Genomic DNA, 25,350 nt, shown 5'->3' with positions numbered 1-25,350 from the left:
TGATTACGACAGAAACCAGGGAGAGGGACACCGTTGGAAAAGTTCAACACTGGGTCAAGAAAAAACAAAGGGAATGTGAATTAGATTTATGTGCCAAAAAGATGAAAGAGATAAACGAGGGGCAAACCTGTAAGCCAATAAACACCTTCATCCACGAAAAAAAGAATAAAAAGATAACTGACGTCTGCCAGATCCCACACATACAAATGTATCCAGGCGACACGTCACCTGAGCAAAGCCACCTTTCATCTGACAGTCTGTAAACAAGACGGGACAAGATCTTGCAACTACATAACTGAGCTCAAAATGGGCTACATCAATATAACCTGCCGCAATGGCAATCCAATCCATTACAACAGAGATTTTATGAGTATCTTGTAACCGCAGGGCCCAGCTTGCTTTTCCCCAGCTCTCGGAGATGCTTCACCCGCACTCCCCTCTCTTACCCGCCTCTGGTGCCGGGCCTCATATAGGACAGCACTCGGACAGACGCCTGAACCACAAACAGATGGACGAGCCGTAGAGCCCTGCTGTCGCCCCGAGTTCGAGCTGTGGCTCCCGCTCCGGGGCCCGGCCTTGCACTGCTGCGCTGTGATCACAATGCTCCTCTGTGCTCGATTAGAGATAATGAAAGAAAATTAAATTATACAAATAAATAAATGCAGCAATAAACAAATCGCTTTGAATACACTCAGATCCACTTTCCTGTTTCTTTTCTTCATAAGTCACTGTTGATTCCTTCTCTAAACACCCCTCTCCCCTCTTTACATTCATGCCCCTCTCCCCATCTCTGTAAACTCTCCCCTCTCCTGTCCTGTCCTGTCCTGTCCTGTCTCTCTCTTTCTCTCTCTCTCTCTCCCCTCCCCCATCTGACTCCCTCCTCTCCCACACTCCTCTGTCCACTAGTGTCCCTCTGGTCCCTCTGTCCAGGTCAGGGGATGTCAGTTCCAGTCCTGGGGGTGTGTTGTGTTGTCCTGTGCTTTGAGTTCCAGTCAGACAGGATTGTGGTCTCACATCTCGAGTCCTTCACCACAGTCAAGGTTATCAGCTCTACAAATACAATTTGCTGAACCTCTCAGAAATCACAGGAAATTAAGTGAAAGAATCAGTTCCAGAGTAATTGGGAGCTCGTGCCGGACCAGGAAACACCACTGATTGGTCCGGCTATGCAATTAGATCTCTCAGTCCAGCAGCTGAGCTTTGACCTGGTAGGTCTGCAGGACCTGGGCTCCCTGGCCCTGTCTCAGTGTCACTCATTTACCCTGCGGCTCTGAAGCCCCCCAGCATGGGCGTCCTTACTCACACTGATCAGTGATGACATCAGTAAACACACTTCTGAGCACGATGCAGGTCTGAGTCCTGGCTCTGCAGGGACCGTCCTGCCTTCTCAAAGATCACAAGAGAATCAGAGATCTTATCACCGGTCCTATCACACTCAACCAACCACATCTGGCCTGGCTACGCCAAGCACGCTTCCCCTCTCACACATTCACACGAACTGTGACACTCACACACTCTCACACATTCACACGCACGCTGGCGCAGCGGGACCAGGTCTCAATGTTGTCACCTCGGCTTTGTGACTGAGACTCAGCCCGACTCAGAGAGAGGGGTGGAAAGTGTGGTCCACTGGGGGGGGCATCTATAAATCTGCAGGGGCTCGAGAGGCAGCACAGTGCCGCCTGCGCTGCCATCTCCATCGCTGCTCTCAACTTCTGACTGAGGATTCAACGCAGAGGTAAGAGGGGTCTCTCTGGGGATCTGATGTGCCTGATCAAAACTCGCTGGCCGGTTTTCATGGGCTTAACAAGCATCAGCCATGCAGAGTACTCTTATTGTTTCTAAATCATGTGAAAGAAAATGGTCAGTCATAAAGTAGTGCTGCACTCCTGCAAGTGAAAGCTCTCCATCTTCTCCCAAAGCGGACGATGGATTCATGCAGATAAGCTACTATGTGAATGTGTGGTCAGTTAGAACAGAGAGAGAGAGAGAGAGAGAGTGAGAGAGTATTCACTACTGTAGACTTAATCAAAAGTCATAATCAAAGCTTTGTTAACCAATACGTTTTTATGTGACGCTGCCTATAAGTTACAGTGTAACAGACGTTGCGAGCTAGCTAACGGTAACGCTAACGGTGTCTTTTAAATTCTACATTATGACATTATGACATTCAAAGTTATGTGGTGATGATATCTAATTAATGTTGTATTTAATGTAGTTTTGCTATCTGTGCCAGGCTATAAATGAGACAGATGATGTAAAATCATGCACATATCTTTTCATACTCAATTGCTTCATTCAGTAGGCCATTGCAAAACAATTATCAGTAGGTCATGTGTAGAAAAGGTGACATAGTGTTGCTCACAATGTCATTGTATTATCCTCAATTTCTCAACTGTAGGGTAGCTAACGACTAACATTAGATGGATATACGGCAATTCTTCAAGAAAGGCCAATCCGTTGAGAAATTAAGATTTTACCAGTTCAAACAAACAAATTAAAACTTAAACTGATTAATCACCTGTTAAGCCTTGAGTTACTGTAAATATGAGTTTAATAACAATACATGTCAAAACACGGCCGACAAGAATGAGGGAAAGAAGCTGGAGGCTGGCAGGGCTGTGGGAGCATGTCTGATGAAGGTTAGTGATTAAAAAAGAGTGAGTAGATGTTTAAGCTTTCAGTTAAATTTGTACAGCATGTCTTACTTTTGTTAGGCATAAATAAATGATGTTCATGATATCTAAAAGGGTCATGCAGAAAGAGAGGCTTCTGTGCAAGGCAGAGATCAACATGTGAGCTGTATAAGTGAGAGAGAGCAAGCATAGAAAGAAATTCAACAAGACCGTGTGCAAACTCCAGTTGTCCGAGTACATGGAGGCTGATCCCATTTGTATCTACCGCGCAAATCAGACACATGGTAATATCTCCCTCAGCTGTGAAGATAAACATAAGCCGGTGCATTTGATTAATTAGCATGAAAAAGAGAAACAAATAGCAAGGCTGTAGCATGCGTAGCCCCACCCCTCGGTTCTGGAGACCCACAATGCAGTAGGTTTTATAGGGGGACCCCTTAAGGTGAATTCATATCTAAACATGCAGGATTAATTCAGTCAAGCACTTGATCTAACAATAATAAACATAATTTGTGTCATAAAAGCAATATTTTTTAATAAAATAAAGCTAAATACACAAAACTTAAAACGGTCCTGGTCCTGGAGAGCAGCAGTCTCTGAAGTTTATATATAATAATCATGTATTTATTTATTTCATATAGCAGCTTTCAGGTCCACCCGAAAAACACAAACATAACAATGAGATCAAACTAGCAAAGTCCCAGGATGCATTTTTACAGTTTGCTCTTTCACATACAGGACAATAAATATATGTTTTAGATACGTAGTACAAGAGTGTGATCCTTATAATTGTCATACAACCTCTCAGTCAAGGAGGGCTCAGACCTCCTCAAGGCCGTGACTTATTCAGCTGAACGAGGCGATCTGGACTGGAACTGACTCGGCCCCTCCTGCCCCTGATCTCTTCTGCTCTGTGGGCACTTCACTCTCACTGTAACTCTCCTGCCCTTGGCTTTGCGGCTCAATAAACATCTTGCATCAGCAAGTGTGTCTGTGTGGATGATTCACACGACGGGTTTGAAAACAGAAAAATTAATGTAAAATTATTATTATTGTTGTTGTTGTTGTTTTAATTGTTATTTATCTTATTCATTTCTGAAAAAAAAAATATTAAAAACCCTCTGAAAAAGAACTGTTCCAAAACCAGTCGTCTTTATTCATCTTTTTTAGACACCCACAATGCATTAGATTTAAAGAGGAAGAATCTTCAGATAATTTCCTTGTTTACTTGACTACTTTTTACAATGTAGTTAGAATGTAATTAAATTGTAGTAAATAGTCCTCTCTCATTAAGAGTTATATTGTTAGATACATTGCGTTATGCTCTGAACTGTACTGTATTTTTGCACTTTGTATTGCTCTTATGTTTTGTAAGTCATTCTGGATAAGGGCGTCTGCCAATAAATAAATAAATAAATAAAATAAATAAAAGCAGGCTGTGTGAGTGCAATGCTGCTGATCACTATAGTTTTTCACATGTGGTTTAAATGCAATGCTTGTTTTAAAGTAACAACTCATTTAACAGTTACTAACAAAAACAGCTTTTTCTAAAAGAAAATAATGAGAGATGTTTTCCCTTATGCAAGAAGTAAAACTTTAGATTAACTGTTCACAATTTTAACATTTACAGCATCTCTCTGATGCCTTTCCAAACCTGTGAATGTGAAATGAATACTAGTAGTAAATGTAATAAAGTTTAGAGGCTACACTGCCTTTTTTCTCCTCTCTGTTCATGACCTTATGATTGTAATTATGATGTAATTTTCACAACAACCATGCAATGCTCCCAAAATATTTTTTACCACCTTTATTGCAAGACAGCTTACATCTCGAAAAGAAGAAGCTCTTTCACATGCAACATTCACACTCCCGGCCCCAATTTTCACATAAATCAGACGCCTCGCCCTACAGAGTCCCACTGTCGCTCCGAGCTGCCGTCCCTTCTGTCCAGCGATCGACTGTCTCCACACTGGGAGAGGAGAGGAGATTTACAGATGGACAGTGAGCGAGTACAACAGCCGGACTGCTCAGAAGAAAGCGATTTTGATTTTGAGCCTTTGATTGCCAATACAATAGTTTTATTCTTCTGCTATTGTCTCATTATACTGGGCAGTTATTTTTAATTTACACAGGGTTCTAATCTTTTAATATTTTAACTAGGGCCTGTTTTCAACTTGATGGTTTTATTGAATTTACCTGCTATATGGGAGAGCCTTGTTTGGTAAAGTGAGAGGGCTGAACCACCCTTGTTTGCATGTCCTTGATGCACACCGCCCTTTCCCCCTTTCTGGTCCTGGATGTGTATTGCCGGCCTACAGGCTGATGTGGTATTACTATTTTTTTTATTTTTTTTTTGGTTCTACTTTGCACCCTAGCCATTCAGTTTTTATGTCTTTAATATTTTAATAAACCCTGTTCCAAATTGTCTTCTCTCTGAGTGTTGGCCTCTGGTGCTACTTCCCACTCTCACAAAATAACAGACCTGGGTAGAAATCTGATTTAAATTAAATGTTTTGCCACCCGGTGGTGTAGTTGGCCACAGTGTGCCCCGTGACACAAGACCCGGAGGGTCAATGACAACGAACTTGCCGAGCTCTGTACTAAGTTGTGTACTAGCTAGTACAGTACTGTCTCGGGATCATCCCCAGCTGCGAACTAAGTAAGTAACCATTTCGACGTGAAAAGAGGCGGAGCTGGAGACTAGCTGATCCCCAGCTTCAGTCCGGGCCTACGGATTGATTTGCTACCAAACAGGAAGTGAAGTCGGTGAAGAGGGCCGATCGCTGCCTCAACTAAATCTGAGCTATTGTTTGTATCGTATATTATATTTTTGAAGTATATTTCAGTAGCATAGCTAACTTTTTAAAATTGAAATGCAAGACAATTATGTACAAAAAATGTTTCATGGCACAAATGCATAGCTAAGGCTAAATTGCTCTTCCCATTGCACCCCTAACTGAACTACTGTGACCGACAGACCTGAGAAAAGGAATCCGTCTGAAGGCATCCGAGCTCGAGCTGCTTTGCTTTATTATGATTGTTATTATTAACCTTGGAAAAGTCCAAGTGGTTGTCAGACACTGTGGTGACTTGAAAGAGTAGCAGGATGGGAAACCAAAACAACTGGATATTTAGATGTATTTCTCTGCACAAAGACAGATAAAAGTGCAACAAGCACTGAGAATGTAGGAGCAGAGGTCAGAGGTCACAGAGCCACCCTTATTGACACAGACTGTTTTCCAGGAGAACTGTAACGCCCGCGTGTGTCTCGTGAAAGTGGACGTCCAGGGCTTCTGAGTTGTGTTGTACTGATTGAGACCAGTACTGCTTGTGTGTATTGATTCTGGTCGGTTGTTTTGAAGCATCAACAATCAAAACCCAAACTGTACCCCCTGCCTTGCCCGCTCAATAAAAATCTCCAGGAAGGGTGTCCGTGTCGCCGGTCTGGGGGCGTGTGTTGTGTTCCTCCTCACCACCTCCGGGGGCAGCGTGGAGCCAGTCAGAGGGGAGCCTGTACGAGTGACGGGCATGGAGACTGGTTGAATGTGATTTATTACAGAGCGGATCATACAGGGCACAGAGCACAAGCGCACAGGGTTCCCCACACACGTACCTCTCTCTGAGGTGATTACATTTCCACTCCCCACAGCATGTGACCCAGGGCCTCTCCTCACTGGGCTTCAGCAACTGCTCTTGGTGCGCTACAGACCCGGGACATTCAAAGACCTCCCTCGGCCAGCTGTGTCCACACTCTGTGAACCAAGACACCAGCCAAGGACGCTGGGGGGAGACTGGATACATCACGGGTTGTACACAGAGCCGTTCAACACAAAACACTCAAGAAAAACCCAAGACACTTTATATTTACCTTCACAAGTAGTTTATAAATACTGTTTATTTGGTATAGTATTTTACATTTTACATAAAAGAAAAACAATTCAATTTTTTAATACTTAAAATCATTAAAATATCAATCCTTAAAAATCACTTAAAATTTTTAAAATCTTTGTGATTTTTAACAAACAATAAAACAATTAACTTCAAAATAAACGTGCCCAAAACAACAAAACAAACGTGATAAAAGCAAAAACTGCTCACCAACATAAAGGTCAAATACATTGAAAATAACTGAAAATGCATTGGACAAAACAAAGAAACAATTAAAAAGGTAAAAATAAAAAACAAACAAAAAAGGTCCAATGCATTTAAAATTAAATCCAAAACGGTCAATGTATTTGACAAAAGAATATAACAAAATTAAATCAAAAAACCCTAAACAATGTGGTTTAAAAGCAACTAAATCTTTAAAAACAATTAAGATTCATTTTTAAAATCTTTTTTTTTTAAAAACAATCATCCATAAAATCTTTAAAAGATCTTGGACTCGGGCTCCAGCAGGGGGAACTGACCGTCCCCGGAGGTGGGTCCCATCATGGGATCCTGAGCTCCCCCAGATCTTGTATGTGCCAGTTCTTATAGGCTTCCTCCTTGCCCCTCTGATGGACCTCCAGATTGACATAGTCTCTTACGAACACCATGCCCCTCCGCGCGATGACGATCGGGTCCAGCTCCTGCTTGTTGAACAGACAGATGTTCCGTCCCTCCCACAGTGCCTGCTTCACTGCGCAGACGACACGCCACCAGCACCTCAGGGTGGATGATGATATTCCCCTGGCCGGACCGTACAGGATCTGCTGGGCGGTCGCCCGCGCAGGAACGGCAAACCTGTGGAGGAACGGAGAAAACAGGAGCCAGACCCTGTGGGCGGAGGGGCACTCACTAAAGATGTGAGCCTCCGTCTCCTTCCCCAGGCAACCCTTATAGGGGCAGGTGTCATAAGGAGCTATGCCCCTTCTGTGCATGAACACTCGGGTGGGGAGACACCGACTCACAGCCATCCAGGAGACATCTTTCTGCGTGTTCGTGAGGCAAACGTGCGTAGCGTTAGCCCAGATAAACCGGCAGGTTTCGGGAGGGAAATCTTCTATCCGGCTGGTCTCCTGGGTAGATCTCATCTGGCTACAGATGGTCTTATAATCCCAGGAGGCCAGCACGACTTTATGGAGGCCTACTTCGAGCGCAAAGGCTCGGAGCGCCCTGTAGAACGGCGGGGGATCCCACGAGTGCGGCCTGGTGTTATCCATGGCGCAGAGGCCGAATGGTCTCAGGCTGCTGGCAAAATAAAAGCGGTTCATAAAACTCACTTTCTTGCCAGCAGCCTGGATGTTCTTGACCACGTAGGCCATCCCCTGCGCCTTTATCAGCCGCACAACGTCCGGGACCCCCCTGCCTCCATCCAGGGTACCCTTCACCATCTGCACTCTTTTCAGCCTCTCCATTTTGCTCCCCCAGACAAACCGAAATATAATTCGGGTCACTAATTTTGCGATGACCTTGTCTGGGGGGAAGATCATTCCTACGTAGAGGAGTATCGGGAAGAGGATGGCCTTTACGACCAGCACCTTACCAGCCATCGTCAAGGTCCTTGTGCTCCAGCCGTGGATCTTCCTTTGGACCTTCGCTATGGCCTCCTCCCAGCTCCGGGTGCCCGTGTTGGTCCCGTCGATCGTGATCCCCAGAACCTTGATAGACGGCTTCACAGGGAACACGGTCGGCGGGCCCCGGCCGACAGGCCATGCCCTGGAGAGGTAGACCTCGCTCTTGGCCTTGTTGACAGCGGCCCCCGTCGCCCTGCAGAAGCCGTCCAGCAGTTCCTCGACCCTGGCCACGGACGGAGCGTCCGTGCAAACCACGGCCACGTCGTCCATATAGGCCAGGGCCTTCAGTTGCTCTCCGCCGGAACCCGGGAGATGGAAACCTGTTACCCGGACGTCCCGGCGGATCGCCGGCATGAACGGCTCCAAGCAGAGGACGTACAGCAGGGCCGACAGGGGACAACCCTGCCGGACCCCCGACCTGACCGGAAATGGTTCGGTCAGGTGGCGGTTCACAAGGACCCTGCTGCTTAGGCCGCTGTAGATGATCTTAACCCACCTCCTCAGGCCAAGAGCGAGACCCATCCTCTCCATGACGAGCTGCAGGTATTCGTGGCCCACTCTGTCGAAGGCTTTCTCCTGGTCCAAGCTGATTAGGACCAGGGGAAGCCCTCTCTCGTTCGAGTAGGCCACGACATCCCTGAGCAGCATGGCGTTGTCGGCCGCCTATCTCCCCCGGGCACCACAGACCTGGTCGGGACCCACGACTTGAGGGAGTGGCCGCTGCAGCCGGAGCGTCAGTGCTTTGGCCAGTATCTTGTAGTCGGTGCACAGGAGGCTGACTGGCCGCCAGTTCCTCAGATCTTTTTGGTCTCCCTTCTTGTGAAGAAGGGAGAGGATACTCTTCTTCATAGAAGGGGCCAATCTGCACTCTCTGTACATCGACCCCAAGACCTGGGCCAGATCTTCTTTAAGCACCTCCCAAAAGATCTTATAGAACTCAGCAGGGATCCCGTCGGGACCCGGTGTCCTTCCAGAGTTAAGACTCTTTATCACCTGGGAGAGTTCAATGGTGGTGATCTCTGGATCCTCCTCCTCCTCCTCGTCCCCCTCATTGCGGGACTCCAACAGGGACAGAAAGTGATGGATCAGATTTTGATCCACCACCTTCTGGTCGTACAACTCCCTGTAGAAATCCCACACCACTGTCTCAACAGCCTCTCTGCCCTCCACCTCTTGCCCCGAGGAGTCGATCATGGAGGACATTGCAGGCCGCCTCTCCTTCGTTTTCTTGAAGAAGAAGCGGCTGCATTTCTCATCGTCCTCCATGATGCGGACCCTGGAAAGGACCTTGATCTTCTCTTGCTCCTCCCGATAGAGGGCGGAGAGACTCAGTTTGACCCGGGCCACCTCCTCAGCTAGGTCGAAGCCTCTGAGCTGTAAAAGACTCAGGCACTGGAGGCGGGCGTTTAGATGGGAATATCTCGCCCGCCTCTCACGAGCTTTCCGTTTCCCCAGCTGAATGAAGTAGCCCTTGGTTCTTTTCTTCACCATCTCCCACCACTCTATGGGAGAATCAAAAAGGTCCTTCAGGGTCCTCCACTCCTCGAGGCGTCTGCTAAAGGTCTTAATAACACGAGGGTCATCGAGCAGGGAGGTGTTGAGCTTCCAGACCCCAGGCCCCGACTCCCGTGTGCTCGGGATGAGCACCTCTGTCGTCAGGAGCCTGTGGTCTGAAAAGAAGACCGCCTCCGAAGACATGGCGGTCCTCTCCAGTGGCTTACTGAGGAGGACGAGATCTATCCTGGAGAAGGAGGAGCCAGAAGAACTCACCCAGGTGAACAAGGGGACCAGGTCCCGACCTGCGTCGCAGAGTTCAAAGTCCTCCACGAACGCAGCGAGGTCCCTGCTGGATCTATCGTTGCGGGGCTTACTCCGGTCTACATCCCTCAGAGCACAGTTGAAATCACCTGAAATGATAACTGGCAAGGTGCCGATCAGGAGCGGGCGTAGCTGAGGGAGAAAGAGGACTCTCTCTCTCTGGCTGGTGGGGGCATAGACATTGACCAGCCTCAATACAGCCCCCTTGTATTTAAAATCGAGGCTGGCCAGTCTGCCCGCCTCTATAACCTTAAATGTTTTTACTGTTATGAAGGGGTTTTTCAGGAGTACGGCAATCCCGTCCGCTCGGGAGTAGTTTATAAGTCGGGGGCTGGGGGGGCTGCCCTGTTCCTGGAGAAAGCCCCAGTCCCACAGGTTTTCCAGCTCCCTCTCAGTCACCAGTCACCACAGACCTTCCTCACAGGGGAGTTGGTCAGTAATTAAGCCCACTGATTGGCTCCATTCAACACAATCCCAGAATACACTGTAGCTCTGCAGGCCTGGGGTTGGCGGCCCTGATGCACAGCACAGTCCCTGATCTCCGCAGGTCGGCAAATTATTCATTCAGTTAAGGTTTCCATTAAAGGGGGAACACAAGCCAGCAGGACCAGAGGTCAGAGGTCAGTGGATCCTTGGCCTCCCTGCACTTCCTGCTCCTCTCCAGGCAGATGAAGCAGAAGTGATGCTGATAGGGGTTCAGGATTGAAGTGCAGGATTTTTTTTTTTTGTCCGGTGCATTTTCAGTTATTTTCAATGTATTTTACTTTTTTGTTGGTAGCAGTTTGCTTTAATCACGTTTGTTTTGTTGTTTTGTGCACTTGTTTATTTGAAGTTTAGTATTTTGTTTACGTTAAATCACAAAGATTTTAAAAATGTTAAGCGATTTTAAGAATTGACTTTTAAAATTTTTAATCACAAGTATTAAAATTTGTTTGAATGTTTTTATCCTTGAAATGTAAAATACTTTTACCAATAAAACAGTATTTTTCAGTCCTGAGTCCAAGATCTTTTAACCATTTTTATGAAAAAGTTTGGTTTTAAAAAATGAATTATAAGTTAAAGTTTTTAAAGATTTAGTTGATTTTTAAAGCACTAGTTGTTTGGGTATTTGGTTGGTTTTGTTCTGTTTTTTTCTTTTGTCAAATACATTGGGAGTTTGGATTTTAATTTTAAATGCATCGGACTGTTTTTTTTTTTTTTTGTTTTATCGTTTTATTTGTTTTTTGATTTGTCCGGTGCATTTTCAGCTATTTTCAATGTATTTGACCTTTTTGCAGTTTTGCTTTAATCACAAGTTTGTTTTATTGTTTTATGCACTTGTTTATTTGAGTTCATGTATTCTGTTTACATTAATCACTTAGATTTTAAATTTTTAAGTGATTTTAAGAATTGATTTAAAAAAATAAAAATAATCATAAGTATTAAAATTAGTTTTGAATGTTTTTATTATTGATTGTAAAATACCCAATAAAACAGTATTTTTCAGTCCTGGCTGTTTAGCTGCTTGGCTGGACTGTGAGCAAGGGGCCACAGCATGGGCTTCAGAGCAGCACAACACCGATCATCTTCCCCTGCGATTTACCAACTGTCAGGATAATAAATATTATAGCAATTCTGAAGCCTCGCTAAGGGCCTTTTTGTGATGCTGTAAGGTCGCTATAGTGGGGCACAAAAAAATGTCACAATACAGTGAACTACAGAGAGGCCTTGATTTAAACTGTGCCGCTAGTATTTAAAAAACATCTAAAGTAACGTCAATAACGACAATAATCAGGGCAGCGAGGGGGTCTCAGGCATCAGACCTTCATTAAAACTCTCAAAGAGCGCTTGCTGTTGCATATACAGCGCAGATGCACACAACGACGACTAGCTAGTAGGCTACGCCAGCAAAGCAGCTCGAACTGGTAGCGTGCACATCTCACGCATCGCCCCCTCCCCTTCAACTTAGTTTTTAAAGGCCACACGTGATTTTCTTATTTCTTGGACATCGAAAACAGAAACCGAAGGCTAAATTATATATGTCCCTGACTTGAAATATACATGTATCGTTTGATAATTGTGAATTTAAAAAAGGGACGTGACATATCACAGCATGTGAGGTCCGAGTTCACCTGTATGGCACCAGTTGAAGTGTCAGAGAGCGGAGGAAGCTGGCTGCATATAGGCTTCATCTATTTAGCATTGCTTAAAAAAGTATGTGTGCCTGTTCTCTGAAACAGCGTATATTCGGCTCTCCACATCCGCTGACAGACTCAGAGCAAGACGAGCACAGCCCTGACACTGCCTGTGACCAGAAGACTAACACTACAGAAACCACACACAGACGCAAAGGCCTCTGAGATCACAGAAGTGGAAGAACAGGTGACTCGGCAGTCTGTGTGTGTGTTTGTGCGTGAGTTTGACTCACATCTCCACAGATCAGAAGACACATCCATAAAGATCATCACAGCTCAGGGGTATCCTTTATTCTTGTGACTTCCACATCGCAGACCTTGACCACTTCAGGTTCATTTCGAGAAAAAAATAATAACAGAGACACTAAAACTAGATTATGTCTTTCAACCCACACACTACCTAGTCTACATGTCAAAAGCAGGTGTTGGCGTTTATGGTTCAAAATTATAGGTCACCAGCCAACGCCTGTGCAGACAGTGTGTCCAGAGATTTCTGCCGGATAAACCATGCAGAGACACACAGACAGAGACGGAGAGACAAATACAGAGACCGAGAAAGACAGAGATGCACAGAGAAGGGCAGAGACACTCAGACACAGATGGACAGAGACACACAGAAACACTTTTCCCTGGATCTCTAAATCTAGCCAACAAAAGGGATGCTTTCCACGGCACCCTGGTTCGTCCAGCCGCCCCCCTCCCCACATCGATTGCATAAAAAACCTTCCGCAGCCCCAGGAGTTTGTGACGTCCGCAGCTCCTGGCTAATCTGGGCACCGTCCCCCCATGTTACAAACATATGTAACAGCAGTTCGGTTACACTGTCCAACGGATCCTCAGTGCACACCCCGCCCACCCTCCCCACCCTCAATAACTTAACACTCGGGCACCGTCCACTCAGTCCAACTCGGCACCAAAATGTTTCTTGATTGTTCCGGCTGCCATCCAGAAGGGCTTCATTTGCTGCCGCCCCACCGAAACAGGGCAGCACATCAACGCTAGTCCATAATAAGCCAGGGGCTGCCAGAGCTGTGCAACGCCTGACCTCTTCTCATCTCATTCACACTCACTCTCACACTATCTCTCTCTCTCTCTCTCTCACACTCACCCCCTTCCTCCCACTAATCACCCCTCTGTCCTCCCTCCCTCAGCCCAGCGAGGGGTCTCCCACAGCGGGCACTCCGTCTTCGGGGGCGTAGGCGAGGTGGTGGGGGGCCTCCCGCAGGTGCACGCGCATGTGAAACTTGAGCCCCCCGCAGTTGCGGAAGGCCTTGTGGCAGTGCGGGCAGGCGTAGGGCTTCTCTCCCGTGTGGATGCGGAAGTGCCGCTTGAGGGCCCCCGAGTGGCGGAAGCGCACGCCGCACTCGGAGCAGCAGTAGGGCCGCTCGCCCGTGTGGATGCGCTGGTGCGTCTTCAGGTTCTCCAACCGGTTGAAGTCCTTGCCGCACTGCTGGCAGTGGTACTGGCTGCGCTGGCCCACGTGGACCGGCCGGTGCTTGCGCAGGTCACTTGGCAGCCGGAAGCGCTCGCCGCACACCTTGCAGGGGTAGCCGTCCTCCTTGCCCGGCCGCAGGGACCCGCCTGGCGCTGGCCAGGCCTCCTGGGAGCCCGCCGGGGAGGGGCCCGGGGTCCCACCGGGGTAGGCCAAGGGGAAGTGGGGGGCGCCGGGCTCGGGGGGGAGGTCTCGTTCTGGCGCGTGGGCGTCACCGGGGGGGTCAGAGGTCATAGGCAAGGTGTCGGGGGGCTGGAAGAAGGCCTCTGGCAGAGCTGCGGGGAGAGAGCAGAGCAGAGTGTGAGATTATTAATATGTCATCATTACTATTATACCATTATTAATATGATGTCATCATTACTTTTATTCCATTATTACGACTATTATCATCATTACTATTATACCATATTATTCTCTTGTATGATCTTTTATTAGTTATTATGATCAGATGTACATACCCAGGCTGTGGCTGGTGGAGGGGATGAGCGTTTCCGTGTCACTGCCCGTGGGGTGCAAGGGCTCCGGCCTCCACTCCTCCAGCAGCTGGGACTGCAGCTGGGCGATGGCAAGACCCGTTTGGGTCGAGCGGTCTTCAGCTGCTCCACAGGTCCCGGCCCTGGGGGGGTCCAGCTCGGGACCCTCCTCTTTGATGACAACGTAATCTAGGTGAGGGTCGTGGAAGTGAGGGTCCGTGACCTGGGAGGAGCCCGGCTCTGGGGGTGTACGACCCGATGCCCGCTCTGGACTCCCGCTCTGCTCCTCATCGGTTTCGCCGCCTGTATAAAATATCACCCAAATGACACGAGTTTGGCTTGGTTCCTGACATTACAATCAATTGACCCGACACAGGGACCAGGGCGGGGGGGGCACTGACATCACTCGAGTAACACAGACCTCCTGCTGACAGCTCAAGGTGCTCCTCCACGTCGACCTCGTGGGTGCACAGCCGTCCCTCCTCGTCTATCTCGGCCACGACTTCGGGCCGACCGCGGTGACGGGTCTCCGGCGCCCGTCGACGCTGCGGGCGGGGCGCCTCCTTGCCCGCGTAGCCGTTAGGGAGAGACGCGGCAGGCAGCCCCCGCGCGGGTTTCCTCAGTGGCCCGGCTCTCTGCCTGCTGCTGCCATGGGACCTGGGGGGCGGCCTGCGCGCGGCACCGTGGCTCGGACTCCCCCGCCGCCCGTCGCCCATGCAGGCTTTCAGCAGCTTCAGCTCGCGTTCCGAGACCTCCAGCTGCAGCTTCAGCGTCTTGTTCTCCTGCAGCGTCTCGTCCATCTGGTCGCGCACGTCCCCCAGCACGTTGCCCACCAGCTTGGTGATCTCCAGCACCGCGATCTCTACGGCCACCTGGTGGCAGGACCAAAACAGGGAGAGGCGTTAACACATGGACAACAATACAATCTCCTTACATGGATTCCAGCCCCTACAACACCTACAAACCCCATTCAGGACAAACACTGTGAACGTCCCTGCTCTCCCAGTCATTACTGCTCCTGCTCCTGAGTGGACTGCTGTGTCTTTATGGCTCCTGACAGCATTTACATCCACTACAATATCATCTCCTCTCCTGTTCCCCTATTGTTTACAGCTGTGCTGCACTTCTAGACACATTGATTCACTCTTCACTGAAGAGTTCACCTACACTTCACATTTCACACTGGAGTTCGAACATGTGTTCTGTACTTTGCAGGAAAATTTTACACACATACATACAGACGGCTGACAAATTAAAGGAAAAACCTGAATAAATGAGTGGAGGAACATAATGAATGCAGATGCCTCCAAACAGGTGTACTGCATGATACATCCTATCATGCTCTGTAGCATGTATGCAAATGCTGAGCCGGCCCAGCTGACCTCAATTTTGGATCAAGATGGCAAGAAGAAAGTATCTAAGTGACTTTGAAAGAGGGGGCATTATTGGGGCTCAAGTGGCAGGAGATTCAGTCACACAGATGCTCAACCGGCTCGTGTTCTGGACAAGTGGGCGAGTGCATGTGTGGGACACCAAAAGAACGATACATACCTGACTGCTTGACCCCTACAGTGAGGGGGTCCGGAGGCTCTGTTATGTTGTGGGGGGCATTTTCCTGGCATGGTTTGGGTCCACTTGTCCCCTTAGAGGGAAGGGTCACTGCAAATCATTACAAAGTTATTCTGAGTGATCACCTTTATCCTATGGAGACACATTTATATCCTGATGGGTGTGGTCTCTTCCAGGATGACAACGGCCCCCCATACCCCACATGGTTTGAGTATGAAAATGATGTGCTATGGCCTTCGCAGTCACCAGATCTCAACCCAATTGAACACCTATGGGAGATTGTGGACCAACGTGTTAGACAGCGCTCTCCACCATCATCATCAAAACACCAAATGAGGGAATATCTTTAGGAAGAATGGTGTTCATCCCTCCAGTAGAGTCCAGAGACTCATAGAATCTGAGCCAAGAGCATTGAAGCTGTTCTGGGGCTCATGGTGCCCAACACCTTACTGAGAGGCTTTATGTTGGCGTTTCCTTTAATTTGTCACCCATCTGTATATGTACTGTTCTGTTGCTGTTGCCACACATGCACTTGCCCACTTGTCCAGAATATGGCGAAAGATGAGTCATCTGACCAGATCACATTTTTCCACGTCTGTAGACCAGTGCCTATGGTTTCTGCACCACTGAACTCTCAGATGTGCATTTGTCTTTATAACAACGGCATTATGTACTGCCACCTTGATCCACAATCGAGGTCAGCTGGGCCTGCTCAGCTTTTGTATACATGCCACAGAGCAGGATAGGATGTTAATTGCTTAATTGTATCATGCAGTACACCTGTTTGGAGGCACCTGCATTTGTTATGTTCCTCCACTCATTTATTCAGGTTTTTCCTTTAATCTGTCACCCTTCTGTATGTATGCATGTATGTATACACACATACACACATACATATAAATACATACACACAGACACACACATAAACTACTTGTATTTATTTTATTGTATTGTATTGTGTACATATTCTTTTATTTAAGGGTGCTATACAAATTAAAATTGATTGAATTAATTGATATACATATACACACATACATACACACATAGTAATTAGGGGGCACTGTTGATAGTTCATATCTTTGTTCTGTACTTTGCAGCAATATCAGACAGAGAGACAGACAGAGAGGTCACTCTGGGGGTCTCTGTGTACCTTGAAGGCGCTCTCGATGGTGGACGCCAGCTCGTCCTGCAGCGCCATCGACACGCCGACGGCCACGGTCTTGGCGGCCCCTGACACCGGCTTCATGTCGCCCGCTGCTTCAAAACCCCGTCGCCATGTCAGAGGACAGCCGCAGCCTGGCACCAAACACCTGCGCCTCAAATGCGTCGCTTGGGTTTGCAAAGACGCATCTCGTTATCCGGATTCAAGTGAATTAAAACATCTCCGCGCATAAAACCATCAATTCAAGTTAAAATCATCCGCCTGTGGAGCATAAAACAATGCTAACTTCTCTCGCAAACACAAACCCTACAGCCAGCTGGTGACTTCCGCTTTCTGGGTGACGTCATGGGCCAGTTGGTTCATTTCGTGAGTGCCCAGCGCCGCAATGTGCACGTTTCTAATGCGCGGTGTTTTAAAGCGCCGTGTCCATCACCCTGCTTAACACAGTAAGTGCAAACGTTTATTAATGTTTAGGTGGAATGTCCTCTACACAAATTCCTCATGTTTGTCCACACGCTATTCCAATACGAACTCCGCATTAGCTCATGACTGGCCAACCGGATATTACAGTGAGTGACAAGGTCCCTGACCAACCACCGTTTCCAGACGAAAACCCTCTCAGCCAATCAGAAGCGGCTGGCCTCGTTTCCATACCATAGATATATAATAGCACCTGATTTCCAATTTTATTGGGGCCTTTCAACCATTGAGATTTAGATCTGTGTGTGCGACTCATTGGGATTTGAGTCCGCCATCTTGCCAGGGAATAAAACTCCGCTCCTGACATTACAGTTGATTTATCTCTTGATGGTCAGCAAATCCAGTAAAATATCGGACAGTAGGTGAAATTGAAGTTGCACTTAAGACAGAGCTGGGGAGGCCACGTGATCAGTGGTGTTTCCTGGTCCAGAATGAGCTCCCAATCATTCAGGACTTATTCTCTCAGTTCAGGCTTTATTTCTTTCATGTTATTTCTGAGAGGTTTAGCGCATTGTATATGTAGAGCTGATAACCTTGACTGTGGTGAAGGACTCGAGATGTGAGGCCACAACCCTGCCTGACTGGAACACAAAGCACAGGACAACACAACACACCCCCAGGACTGGAACTGACATCCCCTGACCTGGACAGAGGAGTGTGGGAGAGGAGAGAGAGGGAGAGAGCGGGGAAAGAGAGATGGGGAAAGGGGAGGGCATGGAAGGGAGAGGACAGAGAGACGAGGAGAGGGGCAAATGTGAGGACAGGAGAGGGAGAGGGGTGAATGTGAGGAAGAGATGGGAGAAAGGAGTGTTTAGAGAAGGAATCAACACTTGTTTTGTTCGTGACCCAAAAAAGAGAAGAAGAAAAACAGGAAACCGAATCTCAGTGAATTCAAAGCGATTTGTTTATTGCAGCGTTTATTTGTTTTTAATTCCATTTGCTTTCAGCACCTCTAATAAAAGGAACATTATGATTACAGTGCGCAGCCAACCCTACTGCCACAGCATAGCTTGAGCTTCACCAGAAAGGATCGCACTTCATCTAGAGTGTAGGATTATGGTCAGAAATCACCGTCCACTGCTTTGAACTCAAGACCAGGAGAGGGGGTGGGTCTCTTTGTGGTCTGGGCCTCACCTTAGTTGACTTCATCACTTCCAGGAGGGCTCATCTCTTCCTCACCGACCAGTCCTCCTCCTCCTCTTCACCGGGCTGTTAAAGCAGTTTTCGGGGCTACCCGCACACTCTAGAGCAGGGTGGGACCAGACCAGCGGAGGTGTTCACATGTTACGATATCAAGTGAGAAATATTATATGTTTGATTCTTAAATGTGGAGAAATCGAACCGGCGGTGTCGGGTGTTCTCGGATGAAGACGTCTAAGGGGTGAGTGCCCCAGGATGAGCCGTGGGGAATTGACGATGGAGGGGAGAGGAGAGAATTGGGATGAAGAGGGTCTCCTAGAGGCACAATCGAGAGGGGGTGGCAGGGGGAAGGAAAGCAAACCAAACAGCATTGGGTAAGAAGCTAATCATCTTCTCACTTTCCAAGGTGAACAGGCTTTTTATCTTTGCAGGCAACAATGATGGTTCTAACCTTGTCACGGCCTCTGTACTGGCAGGGCTTATGGGTGGATCTGCCTTTTAACTCGCAAACCGTGAGACGGAACGTATGGTTACTCTGGTGTAAGTTTTTGACCAGGGGCTTTTGTGAGCAGACCTTCACAACCTCTTGTTTCTTGGCGTGGATGAAGGTGTTGATTTCCTTACACTGTGGTCTGGTCATTCTTCTTCTGCTCATGGTTTTGTCACAATACTTGTCGTTGCCGCTGCGCACAGACGGGTCCAAGTGTTGTCTCAGGAATTTCTGGTAAGCAGTCTCCTCTTGATACTGAAATAGAAGAAGGAAAACAGTCTCATTCTTACTGGTCAATATTACTGGTGTCTGATCACTGGTCAATATTACTAGTGTCTGATCACTGATCAGTATTACTGGTGTCTGTGATTACTGGTCAGTATTACTGGTGTCTGTGATCATTGGTCAATATTACCTTGTCCTCTGTCTCCTCAGCACTGGGCTGGTCCTGGCAGCTGCAGTGGAAGGCGGTGGGGCCCCCCTCGAGCCCCAGGGACACGTTGAGGTGCTTCCCGCTGGTGAAGGAGCGAGACGCCTGCCCCCCCCACAGCGTGAGCTCACAGCCGGGGGCCACAACGAAGGAGCGGGGTGCCCCCGCCTGCCCCAGCCTGTGCCCCTGCCCTCCTCCTCCTCCCGGCAGGGGGCTCTGGGGCTCGGGGGGCAGCAGGCGGGCGCAGGGCCGGGGGGCAGGGGGGCGGGGGGGCGAGGGTTGCAGGAACTGGCCGCCGGAAAGCGGCAGGAGCAGGAGGGTCAGACACAGCAGCCTCTGGGTCAGTGGCATCGTCCTTCAGCGCTCACCTGCAGGACAGCGGGCAGCACGGGTCAGAGCACAGCAACAGAGGGATATGGAGTCAAGCAAGAGATGTGCTACGATGGGCTCCCGGGGGCCCCGCTGTGGATTTCTGTTCCCAGTCGAGCTCTCAGTGAATGGAACAATTAATTGTACTAATAATTGGCCTCACCTGAGCTCTGTCACTTCAGTGATTTAAAGCAGCTGCAGATGTCAAGTATAAATGATACCAGGCTCTTGAGTTCTCCCACGGTCTGTAAGATAAACCATTATAAGGGTCAGATGAGGGCGACACGTAAGTAATACCCATGTGTGTATATATACAGTTAGGTTCATAAATATTTGAACAGTGTCACAATTGTCATAATTTTGTCTCTGTATGCAACCAACATGGATTTGAAAGGAAACTGAAGGCAAAATGCCGCAAAAACAAGCAGGAACTAAAGACAATGCAGTGCAGGCCTGGCAGAGCATCACCAGGGAAGAAACCCAGCATCTGCTGATGTCTATGGGTTCAGACTTCAGGCAGTCATTGACTGCAAAGCATTTGCAACCAAGTATTGAAACTCACAATTTAATTCATGATTATGTTAGTTTGTCCAATTACTTACCGCTAAAATTGGGGGACCACGTATAGAAATGGGTGTAATTCTGACACTGTTCACCCAATTTGGATGTAGCCACCCTCAAATTAAAGATGAAAGTCTACACTTAAAGCACATATTGATTGTTTCCTTTCAAATCCATTGTGGTGGCATACAGAGCCAAAACGATGACAGCTGTGTCACTGTCCAAAAACTTATCAAGTTTTGATCAGGCACTCGTTTGAATTCAGTCACCTGTCAGATCCCTCTGAGTCTCTGTCTCTTCTAGCAGACTCGGTAGTTGTCATTTATTCAACTGGTGGCTCCCCTGTACAACAGCTGTCAAAATAACACTGTCCAACCAGTCTCTGAGACCCCTCTTACCTCTGCGTTGAATCCTCAGTCAAAGGTGGAGGGCAGCAATGGAGAGGACAGTGTAGGTGATACTGTGCTGCCTCTCGAGCCTCTGCAGATTTATACCCCGACCCCCCACCCCCAGCTCCCTCTCTGTCAGTTTCCAGGATGAGGTCAGCGGTGCAGCTCTGGACCACACTTTCCATCTCTCGAGTCGAGTTGATAACAACATCGAGACCCAGACCCATGTCAGCTATCGCCTGTGTCACTCTGAGCACCTCTGCTCGAGGCATGATGTGGTTTTTTGGGGACCTGTGGTAAGATGTCTGATGCTCTTTTGATGCTTGAGAAGGCAGGACGAGACAGCAGAAGCGTATTTGCAGATGTTATCACTGATAGGTATGAGTAAAGACCTCCAGTGCCTGGGGGTCTTCGGTTGTGGTATGGTTGACAAGCCTCTTAAAATTAGTGACACAAAGACAGGGCCGGGGAGCAGATGAGCACAGAGAGCTGTAGATAAAACATCTTACAACAATACCTGACTCCTGTATTCATGTTGCTGAGTTTATCACCTGTCTGAAGCAACACTTTGTTTTCAAAGTAAATGTAATTAAACGTTTGTGTGTGTGTGTGTGTGTACTGCAGACTGTAAGGGACAAGGTGTGTCGTAGGGGACAGCATGTCTTAAGGGACAGGATGTCATAGGAGACAGGATATCATAGGGGACAGACTATTGTAGGGGACAGGATGTCATAGGGGACAGTGTTGTAGGGGAGAGGATGTCATAGGGGACAGTGTTGTAGGGGAGAGGATGTCATAGGGGACAGTGTGTTGTAGGGGACAGGGTGTCGTAGAGGACAGAGTGTGTTGGGGAGTGTGTGTCATAGGGGACAGGTTGTTGAAAGGGACAGCGTGTTGGAAGGGACAGCATGTTGTAGGGGACAGGGCATGTCATAGGGGACAGGATGTTGTAGGGGACAGGATATCGTAGGGGACAGGGTTTTGTAGGGGACAGGACATGTTGTAGGGGACAGAGTGTCGTAGAGGACAGGGTGTTTGAAAAGACAGCGTGTTGTAGGGGACATGGCATGTCGTAGAGGACGAGGCAATGCGTCGAGTCCCAGTAAACGATACATTTTTATTGACTGTGCACGGAGAGAGCACCCTTCTGTGTCAAACAGCACAGGAAGAACACTCTCAACCTTCAGTGGCTGCAACACCACCTTACTCTCTTTCTTTTCCCGTGTCTGAACTGTCCTGTCACTACAGGCAGGACGCCAAGTCCCCTCTCTGTGGTGCGATTAACCAGAGAGAGATCTCTATGCAAATGATTCTAACTCATCCTCCCCCTTCACACGGCCTGACTTTTCCTTGCAAAACAGACACTGACAGAGAGAAGTGAGGACCACAGCGAGACACGCGTGAGAGCAACGCCCCCACCCCCGCAGTGCAAATGTCAGCACCGATTGCCTGTCAGAGCACGTTAGCATGTCTGGACGCAGGCCTGTGCGTTTCTGTGTTTGTGCGCTGTGTGTGTGTGCATCAGCGCTAGTGTTTGTGTGTGAGTGTTTGTGTTTGTACATGTGTGTTAGTGTGTCTTTTGTCACGATCTTAAAGAAGACCATTTGGTACACGGCGGTTCATTGAGGCCATCAGTCAAACCCTATAAAACAAACCAACAAGAACCAAATCATGAGAACGCCTGTATCATCACCGTGGGGGGGGCACTAACGAACACAGCGTCACATGTCACCGCTGACAATTTCCGAAGCCGGGCCGGAGTGGGCGATTTTGAATTAGGATTTTGCTTCCTCCCACCGCGACTGGTGAGGAAAGGACCCCGTGCGGCTGGGTTTAGCTGCCCAGTGTGGCGCCCGAGCCCTGACAGCTCGTGTCTCGTTAAAAAGTTAATTATGCCCCGAGGCGGCGAGAAATGCCAGGGCTTAATGAGTAACCAGAGAAACACACAGCGACGGGACCTTTCAACGGAGGAGTGGGAACGGGCGCCTGTCTCAGAACACGAAGCCCCTGCTGTACGAGGACTGGAGGGGGATTTCATTGTTTATTATACATCGGGCCATTTCGGTTCAGCTTTAAACGAACCTGGTCAGTGCAAACCTTGTTATCTGTTCGCTAGGAGTCCCAGTACCGGAGGGAATCACAGCCCCTCTTCCGGAGACCACATGGCCCCCGGTCGAACCATGACATCCCTCTTGCTCTGTCGGCCTCTTTCGGGTCGTCGGTGATGTGGATTGGCTTCGAATACAGTGTCCCCAGTCTTTTCAAATGTGGCTGTGGGGGCTGCAGGGGTCAGGGGAGGCTGCAGAGGTCAGGAGAGGCTGCAGGGGTCAAGGGTTACGGGAATATCAGTGACCGAATGGGTTTGAGGATGACAAAAACAAAGGACCCTGTAGCTCGGACAGAAAACCCCGGCCCTGCTCTCAGTTGCGGCGGGGGATCAATACTTGAACTCATCATTTGCCTAGAGGTTGCTGTTGTTTTTTTGCAATGATTTTAAACAGCTGGGAGATCTCAAGTTGACCATATAAAGAGATACCAGGCGACGGGCATCTCAGACGTTCTCTACAATTGCTATACAACCCAAATGTAAGCCAAGGGATTAAAAAAGTGGTGGCAGGTGGGGGGGGGGGTAATTAGCATTTGAGTCACTTCTGCTCTGGTGCTCGTTGGATAGACAGCAGGTCAGTCGCCCACTGGGGAGACAGCGGGAGGGGGCGCCACACAAACCTGTTACACATCTATCTCTCCGTCCATCTCTGTAGAACTTCAGCCAACCCCCTGTCCCTTCCGATTGGCTGCTCCCTGTCCCCACGTCCCCTCGTCCCCCCGTCCCCCCGCAGGCTCCGTCCCCCTCTCCCGCCATTGGCTTGGCGCCTCATCGGGAGGTGTATAAGAGCCGGACACCCTGGCTCGGGGGGACCAGTCGGGTCTCCGATTACGGCTTTTCTTCAAGGGCAATAGACCAACGCACGGTTCTGAAGATGATCCTGTGCTCCCAGCTGCAGGTCCTGTTGGTGGCCCTGTCCGCCTCCGTGCTGCTGACCCGGGTGGGCAGCGCGGTGCCCCCGGGGGAGAGACTGTCCGCTCTAGTGAGGACGGGGGACCCGGAAGGCAAGGAGGTGAGTCGGAGGTCAGAGGTGGGAAAAGGGAGACGGGCTGGGTGGCAAAACCCTTCTTAAAAGAGCAGGGTGATTTATTGATTCATGTTTTAATTAATGGAACCACTTGACACTAGTCTGGGCGAAGGCGTCTGCAAAGAACGCCTGTTTTTTTACTGGCTTCTACTGCGTGTTGTACTCCATATTGTGATACGCAATATCTTTTCTGACAGGTGCGTTGCATGTGTGTGTGGGGGGGGACTGCGTTCCTCTCTTAACGGGACCCCCGTATGTCTCTGTATGGTGTGTGTGCGTGTGTGTGGTTCTGACAGACCGGACCCTTGCCGAGCCATGAGTCGTCCCACTCAAAAACATGTCAGAATATTAAAAACATCAAATCCTTAAGGGCTCTGTGTTGGTGTTGTGTATTTGATCAATGATTACATGACTTTCCTTTGTTTTATGGGCCATGGAGTCCATATTTGCCCGTCCCCGCTGCGGCCAGGCTGTTCGCACCATTACAGCAGCGGGGACGGGCAAATATGGACTCCACAGCCTCTGAGAGCCTGGGCGCTGGCCACACCTGGGCGATCACAACTGACTGGCTCTTCTTCCCCCTCCATGTCCCCCGACAGGACCTCTCTCGCGTCCTGCTGCTGAAGGTGCTAAGCGGCCTCCTGCGGGCCGAGGAAGAGGAGGCAGCGCCGCCCGTCTCGGCCGAGGACGCCGGGATCCGAGAGGAGGTGGCGCGGCAGCTGCCCCTGTCTCAGCGCGAGCGCAAGGCCGGCTGCCGCAACTTCTACTGGAAGACCTTCACCACGTGTTAGTCCCCTACCCCTCACCCCCCAGAATCATCTTAGACTGTATATTGTGGTGAACTCATTTTATTAAAGCGTTTGTTTGTGTTTTAGTCGATTGCCTATTTCTAACTCTCTGTGTGTGTGTATGTTTATATTTATTATAACTGTTCTTATTTATTATAATGGAAACAAACTGCTGCCACACAAAAAAATATTTCACAAACAACCACATCAAACCAGAGGAGCTTTTCCAGATCAGCAGGGACACACGCACCCGGGGACACAAATGGAAATTGGGCTTCAAGGCATTCAAGACAGAAAACAGGAGACACTTCTTCACACAGAGAGGCGTCACAATCTGAACAAACTCCCCAGCGATGTGGCTGAACCTGAAAATTTGGGAACATTTAAAATAGACTGGATAGGATCCTTGGATCACTTAGTTATTAATGGACACCAAACGAGCACGATGGGGTGAATGGCCTCCTCTCATTTGTGAACTTTCTTATGTTCTTAATGTTCCATTTACATGGCTCAAACATTGTAATATTTCTTTAGGACTAAAACCAAGATTAAAGTAGAAGTGGACAATGTCTGACACACCTGCCATTCCTGTTCAACTTTTGTCTGGTACACATTTCTAATTAGTATATTTTGCAGCTGCATTTAGTTTTTTTCTTCGTGCAAAAATCCACGCCCCCATTTCTGTTTGAGTTGTATGAAAACACAACACAATTAAATATAATGGGCTTTTAACTGAAGAAAAAAGTT

General features: G+C 48.5%; 3 protein-coding genes across 4 annotated transcripts; 1 reads left to right on the top strand and 2 right to left on the bottom strand.

Moving 5' to 3' along the window:
• Positions 1–12,386: 12,386 nt before the first annotated feature.
• On the bottom strand, positions 12,387–17,343 carry LOC136768334 (B-cell CLL/lymphoma 6 member B protein). Of its 2 annotated transcripts, XM_066722499.1 has the most exons (5): positions 16,811–17,343; positions 15,643–15,750; positions 14,513–14,963; positions 14,077–14,394; positions 12,387–13,893 (listed from the first exon to the last, which is right to left on the bottom strand). In XM_066722499.1, exons 3-5 carry the CDS (start codon positions 14,889–14,891, stop codon positions 13,274–13,276), a joined length of 1,317 nt encoding a protein of 438 aa, XP_066578596.1. In that variant the 5' UTR covers positions 14,892–14,963; positions 15,643–15,750; positions 16,811–17,343; the 3' UTR covers positions 12,387–13,273. The 2 variants fall into 2 exon arrangements, with proteins under 2 accessions (XP_066578596.1, XP_066578595.1); XM_066722498.1 differs by lacking the exon at positions 15,643–15,750 and having other exon boundaries at positions 16,811–17,340.
• An 839-nt stretch (positions 17,344–18,182) lies between these two features.
• On the bottom strand, positions 18,183–20,746 carry LOC136768332 (ribonuclease 4). Its single transcript, XM_066722496.1, has 4 exons — positions 20,691–20,746; positions 19,895–19,976; positions 19,348–19,730; positions 18,183–19,187 (listed from the first exon to the last, which is right to left on the bottom strand). The coding sequence occupies exons 3-4, from the start codon at positions 19,711–19,713 to the stop codon at positions 18,837–18,839; spliced, it is 717 nt and encodes a 238-aa protein (XP_066578593.1). The 5' UTR covers positions 19,714–19,730; positions 19,895–19,976; positions 20,691–20,746; the 3' UTR covers positions 18,183–18,836.
• Positions 20,747–23,528: 2,782 nt separating this feature from the next.
• On the top strand, positions 23,529–24,877 carry sst5 (somatostatin 5). The gene is made up of 2 exons (XM_066722497.1): positions 23,529–23,800; positions 24,415–24,877. The coding sequence occupies exons 1-2, from the start codon at positions 23,663–23,665 to the stop codon at positions 24,604–24,606; spliced, it is 330 nt and encodes a 109-aa protein (XP_066578594.1). The 5' UTR covers positions 23,529–23,662; the 3' UTR covers positions 24,607–24,877.
• The last annotated feature ends 473 nt before the right edge of the window (positions 24,878–25,350 follow it).

Source organism: Amia ocellicauda, chromosome 14, assembly GCF_036373705.1.
Source record: "Amia ocellicauda isolate fAmiCal2 chromosome 14, fAmiCal2.hap1, whole genome shotgun sequence".
Lineage (NCBI taxonomy): Eukaryota > Metazoa > Chordata > Actinopteri > Amiiformes > Amiidae > Amia > Amia ocellicauda.
This window is presented reverse-complemented; position numbering and strand designations above follow the sequence as displayed.